The sequence below is a fragment of the Budorcas taxicolor genome, chromosome 17, assembly GCF_023091745.1.
Source record: "Budorcas taxicolor isolate Tak-1 chromosome 17, Takin1.1, whole genome shotgun sequence".
Lineage (NCBI taxonomy): Eukaryota > Metazoa > Chordata > Mammalia > Artiodactyla > Bovidae > Budorcas > Budorcas taxicolor.
In genome coordinates this window covers 18,632,136-18,644,245 of record NC_068926.1, presented here as the reverse complement: position 1 = coordinate 18,644,245, position 12,110 = coordinate 18,632,136, and the positions used below count along the sequence as shown (strand labels likewise).

General features: G+C 41.0%; 1 protein-coding gene across 4 annotated transcripts in view; it reads right to left on the bottom strand.

The window, feature by feature from the left end:
• The window catches only part of SETD7 (SET domain containing 7, histone lysine methyltransferase), an 80,207-nt gene that overhangs the window by 48,452 nt on the left and 19,645 nt on the right, over positions 1-12,110 (bottom strand). For 3 of the 4 annotated variants that reach the window (XM_052654877.1, XM_052654874.1, XM_052654875.1), the window contains exons 4-5: positions 6,371-6,572; positions 1,496-1,685 (exon numbers count right to left, since the gene is read on the bottom strand). In XM_052654877.1, the coding sequence (XP_052510837.1) occupies positions 1,496-1,685; positions 6,371-6,572 (392 nt within the window). Of the gene's footprint in view, positions 1-1,495; positions 1,686-6,370; positions 6,573-6,670; positions 6,724-9,285; positions 9,434-12,110 lie in introns of those variants that run through there. The other variant, XM_052654876.1, reaches the window with a different exon arrangement.

Here is a 12,110-nt window from a genome sequence, read left to right as displayed (position 1 = left end):
TTAAAAACTGCATCACCAACTGGGATCTCCCCCTGGCCGGAGTCTCCTCATTTCTAAACATTGTAACACTGTCTCCTATTGAAATGGACATGAAGAGTGCAGATATTAGAGTTTAAAGTTCAAAGATAACCTTCACACTGAAAAAAAAAACAAAACACTTCATTGTGGAATGATTTTAAATTTACATAAAAGTTGCAAACATAGTACAGAGAGCTCCTGATGCCCCTCACTGTTCTCCTAATGTTAATTTCTTATGTTACATGGTACATTTGTCCAAATTAAGAAACCAACATAGCATTACTATTGAGTGAACTCCAGACTTTATTCAGATTTCACCAGTTTTTCCACGAATGTCCTTTTTCTGTTCCAGGATCCAATCCAGATTCCCATACTGCATTTAAAATGCCTCAGTTTTTAACTTAAAAAAACAAAAACGGAGACATTTATAACAACCCAAGTTGCAGCTAAATGTAAAGTGCTAGCTTTCCTATTTTTGGACAACCACCCTTTGGAGAATCTCCTTCCAATCCACAGAGCTAAATATTATCTAGGCCTAGCAATGCCTAGATGCACTATCTTTTCTACTTTATTCTTCTTATACCTTAACTTAGATTGGAAATGCATATATGTCGGGAAGATCCCCTGGAGAAGGAAATAGCAACCCACTCCAGTATTCTTGCCTGGAAAATCCCATGGACAGAGGAGTCTGGTGGGCTACAGTCCATGGGGTCGCAAAGAATCAGACATGACTGCGCACTTGACTTTACTTTCATACATTGTTTTCTCAGGAATCAGACCAATTTAGCTTTCTTAATATTGTGCCACTCAGAATACAAAATGTTGATTTCTTTCTTTGTATATTTTCCAGATTTTCTACAGTAAATAATTTTGTAATAAGAAATAAAGCTTGGTGCCATCCTGTATTTCTAAAAGGAAACAGGACTTTTTCTAACATAGAGACCAACAAGTTCATTTGTGCGTGGAGTATGTCTTCCAAGAAGATGCTAGACCTTCCCCTCCCCCCTTTTGCATCGCTCAGCATGTGAGATCTTAGCCAATCAGGGGTTGAACCCATGCTCGCTGCAGTGGAAGTGTGATTCACGGGGTCTCAAAGAGTCGGACACGACTGAGTGACTGAACTGAACTGAACTGACTCCAGTGTTCTTGCCTGGGAAATCCCATGGACAGAAGGGCCTGGTTGGACTTCAGTCCATGGGGTCGCAAAGAGTCGGACACAACTCAGCAACTAAACCACCATCACCACCACCGAGCTGACTAGAAGCCTGGAGTCGCACCTGGCCTGGCCACGTCCCACCTGGACCAGTTGGGTACAGCTGCTTATCAGACCTGTGTTTGCTGCTGTAAACCACTGAGGTGCTGAGGTGTCTCATAAGCAGCCAAGCTGATACAGCAGACAAGACAAGGACATTAACTTCTCCCCAGTAACAACCTGTTTTGGAATGAAAGCAACCCATCCGAAGCAGATTCAACTTACTTCCAGGCATCAGTTCAAAGTGAGGCCTTCCTTCTTCAGTGGACAGAAGAGTAGCCAGCTTCCCTTCTATCATCTCTCCATCGATGAATTTTCCATACAGGGCAGTCCTTTCATCAGGGTACACGTAGGCTATCTTCTCTCCCGTCATCTCCCCATCTTCATTTACTTCTCCTACAAGGCTGCCTCCATCCTGATGGGAGAAACCCAAAACCAGAAAATATTATATTATAGTATTTATCTATAGGACACGACCAGTATTCTTGGGCTTCCCTGGTGGCTTAGCTGGTAAAGAATCTGCCTGCAATGTAGGAGACCTGAGTTCGATCCCTGGGTTGGGAAGATCCCCTGGAGAGTGGCTACCCACTCCAGTATTCTGGCCTGGAGAATTCCATGGACTGTATAGTCCATGGGGTCCCAAAGAGGCAGACACAACTGAGCGACTTTCACTCACTCACTCATATGACACGAGTTCAAGATATTTCTCTTATGCACGCCCACTGTTAGTAGCACTAATATGGATCATAACAGTTTAAGAACTCAGCTTTTCACATGAGCATGAACAGCATGAGGCATATCATCCCTCCCCACCCAGCCCCCTATAGCACAGGGAGCGTATAAACCTGATTTACAGAGTCAGAGATGGAGCTGTACTTTATAATCCTGGACAAGTTACTGATTCTTTCTAACTTGGTTTCTTATCTAAGAAACAAACATGCTGTATTTGTGCGTGTACGCATGCTCAGTCCCTTCAGTCGTGTCTGACTCTTTGTGACCCCGTGGTCTGTAGCCCACCAGGCTCCTCTGTCCCTGGGATTCTCCAGGCAAGAATGCTGGACTGGGTTGCCATGTCCTCCTCCAGATCGTTCCCACCCAGGGACGGAACCTATGTCTCCTGCGTTGCAGGCGGATTCTGTACTCACTGAGCCACCCATTTGTAATATGTCATAAACATTGAAAGGAAATGTAACAAGGGTTACTCTGGGCCAGTATAAAATGTAATGAGGATCTGTAGCAAAACGGTCTTACTCACTATGCTTAGAAATTCGCTTTTCAAATATTGAATTCTGAATTTCTGGTCTGTTAAGAAAATCTTTAGTCCAAAGATACTTAAGAATTAGTTCAGTGTACATGAGTAGAGAGTTGTCTGTGTTTTCTAAGGAATAAACAAAAGAACTTTGAGATACTGTCTTTCTGAGAGTCCTATACCATGGTTTTTTTTTTATTTTATTTTTTTGAGCTAGAATGCAAAGTGAAAAAAGAACAACTAAATTCTCCTCCTTTGCCCATCACTTCTCTCTTCCCACTCTTCTTTATTTACTGCTCCCTTCTGCCTCCTTCCAGGAGAGGAGCCAGCTGTGCTTCCTTTTCACTGTCACTTGCTTCATTCCCAAGGGCCCGTAAATGCTTTAGGGCAGAGGCTATCGTAGAATTCTGTGTCCTGGTACCAGTGTTAGGGACACAGGAGGTGATATAAATACTCTGTAAATTGTATTGGGACACTAAAAATAAACCAATAGTTAATTATTATTAAATATTATTAAATTACATAAATAAATATTATATATTATTAAATAAAAAGAGTTAATTTAAAAAAAATTGAACCTAGGGTATAAGATATGTTTCCTTCTTTTTCCTTTCCATCTAGCGGGGCCTCATGGTATAAATAGAAATCTAAGACCTTTGTGGGTTTGACCTAAGGTTAGTAAGGCCATGACATCTTCTAAAAGCTTGGTTATTTCCTCAACTGAAAGGTTCTAGAAGCAGCTACTCAGAGTCAGTGGTGTGGGATGACTTCTGAGTGATTTCAAATGCTGTTTACTGAGAGAGAGCAGGAAGAAATAACCACCAGGTACAGGATCTCCACAGTTCACTGTAGTCTAATTGCTCTTTGGAGAAAAAAAAAAGTTATAAATTTAAAAATGAATCACAGCACTTCCATAGAAAGAAAAATACTTGGAAGCATTTTTCCCGGATAGAGAGGACATTAGGGATGTATTATTGCTCTTCCTCCTCCCTGAGTTAATTCTTAATAACCCAGCCTGAACAGAGATGTATTTTCTGCAAGATCTGCCTTCAGACTTTCAGTGATGATGACAGCTGAGTGGTGTTAGAGCACATGCGCTCCTCACACACCGTTAACTAATTAAACCATCAAGATTACTATTTATTCAGCATTCTTTCTAGGGTCTCAGGTTTTCTTCCCCCTTACGTGCCTTAAACTTCGTTTTGGGGGCAAGTGATTTTATTTGTCTAGAACAATAAAGCAGAGATTCTTCTTTTATTTTAGGAAGGAATTGGTGGTTTTAGTTGCTAAGTCGTGTCTAACTTCACGACCCCATGGACTGTAGCCCTCCAGGCTCCTCTGTCCATGGGATTCTCCAGGCAAGAATACTGGAGCGGACTGCCATTTCCTCCTCCAGGGGATCTTCCCAACCCAGGGATTGAACTCGGGTCTCTTGCATTGCTGCAGGCAGATTCTTTACCGACTGAGCTAGCAGGGAAAGGAGTTATGAGTTTTTAATTAAAACTCTCCATCACTGTTCCAAGGTAAACTTTTGAAAGACATAAACTACCCTTAGAATGAGCTTACAAATCCTGCATGGAGGATCATTATTTTTCGCCTCGCTTTGTTCCTACTTTGACCTCATGTCACAAACACTTCCTTGTTGGCTGAACCGGGGGAGCAGAGGGAAAGCTGCTCCCCTGTCTCCTCTGCTGAGTGGCTCCCGCTATGGGAAGAGGAACCCTTCACTTGGTTGGTGAGAAGGCAGGATCTGACACCCATCTCTACCGACAGGGGTTAACAGGATAAAGCTCTCACATGTTCTGCACTTTCGCTCACCTGTTCTGAGAATTGGCAGTGCCCATGGGGTGCTCCTGCTCCCCTCTCACCCTCTCTTCTCCTTGGGGAAGCTCCCCCAGCCAGCCCTACTCCCCAAGGGAAACCTGCAGCTTTCCAGCTGCGCTGTGGGTGCCTGGCCCATCTGTTTAGTTCAGAGGGGCAGAAGTAGAAATCCACGACACCTCTGCATTCTAACTCTGCCATAGTGAAGTCCTGATCCCTGACACCTATGTCCATTTCTCAACTGCTCAGTTGAGTCTGACTCTTTGTGACCTTATGGACTGTAGTCCTTTGGGCTCCTCTGTCCATGGAATTCTCCAGGTAAGAATGCTAGAGTGGGTTGCCATACCCAGGGACTGAATCTGGATCTCCTGCAAGGCAGGCAGATTCTGTACTGTCTGAGCCATCAGGGAAGCCCACTTCTTAATTGATTCTCAACCCGGAGATCAGAGCAGCGGGATGTGATCACCAGCCTCGTGCCTGGCCCCAATGCCAGCAGATACTCTACACAAAATGTCATCAACCAAGTTGATTTTGACAGCTTGTAACTCCCCAGTGCTTCTTCCTTCCTAAGGTGGAGTCCTCTCCTGGTGTTTAAAAGGACACTAATTCAAGCTGAAGGCTAAAAGGCAGCTGCTCATTTTAGGCTTCAGACTGCAACTGCATTGAGTGAATCAGGTCCATTCACCTTAGTGCCTCTTTGATCTCCTCTAGGGACTTAAATTGATCATAGTTACAAGGAAAATTACAAGTAGTGGGAGAATCTTGTAATCCATTACATTTCCCTCATTTCAGCCCCCAGGAAGAATGCCACTTTCCCTGACTTCAAGATTCACTGTGCTATGGGCAGCTCCCTAGCACGGGGCAGTAGGAAGCTTATCCTGCCTAGTGGCGAAGCAACAGAAGTTTCAGGCTTCCTAATCTGGTAAGTACCTCCACCTCCCCTCCCTCTGTGATAGAAACTTCTGAGCTATTGCAGATCCTACCAAGAGAATGTGTAAATGCTTTAATAATTATTAAAAAAAAATGTTTCACAATCTTTTTCTTTGGCTAGAGTATAACTTATTTTTCAGCAACAATAATGTGTAAGTAAATTTTCCTGGCATTACTTTTCTTGTTATACATATAATAGCGACTTTATTTTTATTGATACTTTTAAATCATAAAAGGAAAGGATTAAGAGTAAGAAAAAACATATTTTGACTTAAGCTCCGGACAAAATAAAATATTAGATAAAATATTTTTGCAGGTCTATTTTCTGAAACATTTTCTGGAAACTCACTAAGAACAGATGGGGTATTTGAAATGCAAACACAAATTACAGCATTAATTCCCAGCCATGGGTTTTTGCTGCATCTTTCCGCTCTAGTCAACTCCAGAAAGATCATAAAATATTATCAAATATTCAAAGGCTAGTTAATTTTAATCACCTTGATTTAAGCAATATAAACCAAAAAACGGGGAGGGGGATTGGAAAGTCAAGTAACAATAGTGTAATAAGTCCCAAAAGATGTGAAATTGTTGGAATCATTCTTACATATGAGAGAGAATAAAATTGCAACAATGAAATATTCCAACATTCTTTCTATATCCCAAATAAATATTTTTTAAAATCAATGTATTTCTGTTATTATTGGTGGTACAATCAAGCCAGTTTGTCTCAGTTTGGTTTTAATTTTTTAAAAGATATTTACTGTGGGATCAAACTCAGGTCCCCTGCATTGGGAGCATGGAGTCTTGGCCACTCGACCACCAGGGAAGTCTCCTCCATTTTGTTTTAATTGTGACTAATCATTTCTTTCCAAAGCCACCCTGAAGAGGAATTTACAGCAGATCGGAGGACAACTTAAGTCAACTGTTTCACCGTGAGAGGACAACCCCCCTAAGTTGTTGGCTTCAGCTACTGGCTCTCAAGTTTTCACAGCCTCACGTTTTCTAACATAGAGAATACATTTTATTCTTCACTGGGAAGACTCAAAGCCTTGTCTTAAAACATACTATTTTTCAGCAAAATGAGCAGTGACAAGACTTACTGGGTAGTATATCCAGCACACTCCATGCCGAATGTTATCTTTGTATTGTCCCTTGAAGATCAGTCTCCCATCTGTGTCGTACTCCTGGGCCGGTCCATTCAGCTCTCCGTCTACATACGTGCCCTGGAGAACTCCTCCATCCTCATAAGTGTAAACTCCCTGGCCCTGCAGGGCATCGTCCACATAATATCCCTCCAGGGTGCTGTGAAAGAAGGGAGAACAAAAGAGGAGAGTGAGACCGTGACTCAACTCTCCGAAAAGAAAGAATCGTATCATGCCCACCTCTGTTCCAATGCCCACCTGCATTCAGTACATCTTCCTGAGTTCTCTGCGACTGCTAGGGGAAAATACTCCTGAGATATGGGTAGGATTAGAAACAGAGGAAGATTTAATTCCTAATCTAGCTCCTATTAAATCTAGTTTCTCTACTCAAAGAAATGTAAGAGAAAGAAACCACAAGTGGAAACCAAATAAGCCTCATCTAAGTTATGTTTCCTGGGGCTTCCCTGGGGGCTCAGATGCTAAAGAACCCGCCAGCAGTGCAGGAGACCTGGTTTGATCCCTGGGTTGGGAAGATCCGCAGGAGGAATGCATGGCAACCCACTCCAGTATTCTTGCCTGGAGAATCCCCTTGGACAGAGGAGCATGGTGGGGTCACAAAGAATAGGATACGACTGAGTGACTACGCACACGTGTTTCCAAGCCTAGATGCTGACCAATACCAGGCAACAGAAATGCTGGTGTTACCCTTGCCACACATGCACCACTCCTGCTTAACTTCCCTCAAGAGTGGCTCAGAATTCACTGGGAGTTCTCAAGGGTCTTTAGATGGCCTGTATAGAGTGGTCTCCAATCATACAAACGTGGTTTAGAAAGTGTAGATGTCTACCTATCTGTCTTGCACTATTAATGCATTATTTATTGGTGACAACCATGATTAGTATCCAATCAAAAGAATCCCCTTGCATCTCTTTGGAAGATATATGGGGAGGTACTTGTGTGTGTGTGTCTGTGTGTGATGTGTGTGTGTAATCATGGGCAATGGGGGTAAAGGATGGAAGATGGCAGGCTAAACCTGACTAACATCAATTGCTGTCATTTAGTCCCTTTAGTCATGTCCAACTCTTTTGTGACCCCATAGACTGTAGCTTGCCAGGCTCCTCTGTCCATGGGATTCTCGAAGCAAGAATACTGGAGTGGGTTGCCATTTCATTCTCCAGGGGATCTTCCTGATCCAGAGATCAAATCCAGTTATTTGAGTCTCCTGCATTGCAGGTGGATTCATTAGCAACTTGATAGAAAGTTTGAGATCCATAGTCCCAAAACTGAAGAAAGCTCACAGGGGTGTTTATGGTGATTTTATAAGAACCTTTTTTTCTCTCCTCATAAAATACTTTTTGGATTTCATAACATATTTTGAGTGTCAGCCTTGCAAAGGCCATTATGCAACAAAGCTAACTTTATCCAAAAACTCCTTCATGAACTGAAATTTGGGATAAAGGGAAAGACCAACTCAAATTATTATTATTTTTTTACAATTAAAACATAAGATGCTTAGCAACAAAGAGTTTGATTATTTTAACATGCACAGATAACACTCATTCATTAATTCAACTAACAGATATTTATACAATGCCTTCAGGTAGTGAGTACAGTTGTATGAGGATCTAGGAAGCATTATGAACAAGACAACCATGAAACCAGGAGACAGATACTGGGGACAGGAGGGAGCCATGGGACGGATGCGGCTGCACCTGACTCTGCCCGGAACAGTCTTATCTTGCTGTTAATGAATGACAGCATGATCTGTAATTATTAAAAGAAAAGCACAGTTGAAATAACGATACCCTCTGATTACAATGTAATTAGACTATCTGTAGTCTCCCAAAGAGATAAATCATTCTCTTTCAGTTTTGTTTGTACGATCAATGATAAATAGGCCTAGTAAATTCACGTAGAGACGAAGGTGTACTTCAGCATAGCCCTTGCATCAATAATCAAAATTCTAAATTAGTGAGGTTGGAATTAATGAGATTACACTGTCCTTAGATTCCAACCACGAAAAAAAAAAAAAAAGAAAAGAACAATCTTGGTGAAGGATAACTAATCAACTGATATAATGACGCAACAGACAGGACAAAAAACTATTTAATTATCCATTTGGACTTGGGGAATTACCAGATAAAATACAGGATGCTCAGTGGAGTTTCAGATAAATAACAAACAACTTTTTTAGCATAATTATGTCCCCAATATTGAACAGGACATAGTTATACTAAAACATTTTTTGCTGCTTATCTTTGTATGTGTGTGTGTGTATGTGTGGTCAGTCATGTCTGACTCTTTGTGACCCCATGGACTGTAGCCTGCCAGGCTCCTCTATCCATGGAATTTTCCAGGCAAGAATTTTGGGATGAAGAAAAAAAAAGAAAAGAATTTTGGGATGGGTCGCCATTTCCTATTTCAGGGGATCTTCCCAACCCAGGGATTGAACCCAGGTCTCCTGTTTTGCAGGCAGATTCTTTACCAGTGAGCCACTTGGAATACCATTTTAACTGGGTGGCCTGGATTTTTATTTGTTAAACCTGGCAACCCCATTGACTGAATTCTCAGTGGCATTCAAAATGTTACTGTGTGTGTTTGGGCAGAATTATCCCCTGACAGACTAGTCTGCCAATATTTCTTAGGTTTATGATGAAATCTATAAGGCATGGGTCTCAAGAATCAGTTAAACGATCATGTGGATTTGCACAGATTTCCCCCGGTCATGTCCAGTAGCTTGTCTCCCCCTCCCTTACAGCAGAGCCCACCCTTATTAGTATCATAATCCTAAGAACAAACTGCTATTTCCTGTAGCTCAATAAACCCGAGATTCCCGAATGCAAAGTCTCAAGATTTTGGAGAGCAAAACTTACTGCATTGTTTTCCAGCCCCTGCCTGAGGAAACAGCTTAGCTTCCTTGGTAAATTTTTTTGATAACTTGGGTGGAATCTGATAACAAAAATGGGACATGTTATCATAGGAACTGTGATCTCCAAGGCAATAAAAAATGTTAAGGCTCTGAAATCCTCTGTCACTGAGGAAATAAAATAAAAAAACTTCTTAGTCTGGTGTTAAAGGCACCACTTCTTTCTCTAACTTTTTCCTCCTGAAGAGGTTGGCAAACCGTAGCTGGCTGCCTGTTTTCGTAAATACAGTTTTACTGGAACGCGGCCACGAACATTCCTTTCCGTATCCTCTGTGGCTGCTCTCATATCACAACAGCGGAGTTGAATAGTTGCAACAGAGGCCATATGTGGCCCCAAAGCCTAAAATATTATCTCCCCCTGGGCAGAAAAGGTTTGCCCGACTTCTGCTCTAGAAGCCCCTGCTTACATTATTCACTGGCATCAAGCACACCTCTATGGATCTGAGCTTCTATACTCTGTTTTCCTTGGTTCTTCCCTTAAAACATATGTAACTAAACTTTTAAAATTCCTGAGGATGCCTTCAGGAAAAAAAAAAAAGTTATGGGTCATATTTGCCTTTTTATCATTCAAAACAAAAATAACTTCGGGAAAAGAATGAATATTCTCCAACCTCTGGTCTTTTTCTATTTAAAAAAGAAATAAACTATGAGAAAATGGCATTATGTTGCACTCGATTGTTAGTATCTGGTCATATTTGAGAAGTAGCTATGGAGGGAAAACTTTCTAATCTTTCTTGCTGAAATGGCACAGAGAAGGGTGCCATTCTCTAAATGCTATAGAGAAGGGTGCTCATCACTGGCCTCCCTGGAGCCTACCCTTCCGCCACATGGAGCCCTGCTTCCGAAGGAGGCTACCTTGACCTCTGCAACCACAGTCACCGGAGCCTAGTCATGGCCTAGTACAGGATGTGCCACATGTTATCCATGATCAGCTTATGGGTCCTATTTCTCTAAATAGATTGTAAGCCCTTTACAGGAACAAATCAGGCATTATGTATTTCTCCCCTCACACATAAACACAGCATATCTTCAAGCACTGTTTCCTAAATGAAAGAGTGGAACTGGGATAGTCTTGCTCTGAGAAGAGACAATTGAGAGGGAACATAACCATGTTAAGAGTATTTCTCAAGCGCAGGGAGAATTTTTTATATGACGTGTATGTGCATTTAAAAAAGAAATCAACTATAAGAAAATGGCATTATCTGGTAGCCACTCAATTGCAAGTGAGGAAAGTTTCTTAAACTCTGCGGTTTATTTCTCCATTTGTAAACTGCAGCTACTCATGAGGCTATTCAGGATTACAAGGTTTTATACATAGCAAGTGCTCAGAAGATGTTAGGACATAATGACTGCTTGAATAACAACTAATATTATTAAGCATGCACTTTCATTTATATGACGGTGAGCTTTTTACTGAGAAGCTTAGCTTAAAACAGCAGCACTAGGGAACTGGTTATGAGACACTGGAGTAGACAAAGAAATTAACAACACTGCTCTAGATTTACTTTTAAAAAAACCAGCTAGAAAGAGTCCTCTCTGAGGGAAGGATGGAATAAATGCTTCTTTAAGTGAAAAAAGTAAAACATATTCATTGTAAAATGAACAAACAAACATAAAGCAAATCAAACACTACAAAGATGTGGAAAGCAGAAACCCCCCGGACTCTTCCTCAGTTCGGCATATATCATTTAAGACTTTTTCCCGTTAATACGTTATGCATTTTCCAACCTTGCGTGGTTGCTGTTTTAACAAAAATGGGATCATACCATACCCAGTGTTCTTGACTTGTATTTTCTTAAAATTTCTTTGAACACTTGGCAGATATTTTAGTATGTTAAGAAGCTACAAAAGAATGGTTTGATGTATCTGGTACCAGCACTTGAATCAAATAACTTGAAAACATGGAGAAAATTAAAAAATCAGTTTTAATGAGATTTCTTTCTTCCCATATACACACAGACCATTTTTTATCTGTTTTATCAAAGCTCTTGTACTTAACTTTCCAGTATTAAGTTAAATGAGAAAACCTAACTTACAAAGAAATGAAAAAATTTTATGGCTGTTTACCTAGGCAGATACATCTGCAATCTATTCAACTATTTTCACTGAAGAATTCTCTTTAATATCTGAATACACAAAAGTGTTCTTAGGAGACTAAACAGCTTTGGCTTTCCCTTCACATTTTGGGCTCTAGAAGGTTTGGGGGGCATAAGCTCTGCTCTCTCCAGCACCATGTTCCCTTCCTTCTGTCTGGTCCAGAACCTAGAGGGAAATTTTATTTTAAAACTTATTTATTTATTTTTTGGCCATGCTGGGTCTTGGTTGCGGCACATGGGCCCTTCAGTTGCAGAATGGGGGGGTCTAGTTCCCTGACTCGGGACCAAATCTAGGAGCCCTGCATTGGGCAACCACTGGACAACCAGCGAAGACACAAGAAAGATACTTTAAATGAAGGGTAATTCTACTTTAAACTCCTATCTCTAACTAAATTAAATTGTGACTAAGTATTAAAACATTGTTATATGACAATACATATTTTTTTAAATGCTCTTCTTAAAAAAATTGAGATATCACCAGCATACAACATGATATTACATATTATCTCTTAAAATATTGAGAACTAAGTAAAGAAGAGCAGCAATAAAAACCCCAGGTCATCTGATAGGGCTCTATCCAACCTCCTCCAGGATGTAACAAGCAAACTGCACGGAGCTCTGTCACACTCCCATGTAATCCTGTTCTATCTTCAGAATTTCTTACCTTTTAATAGAA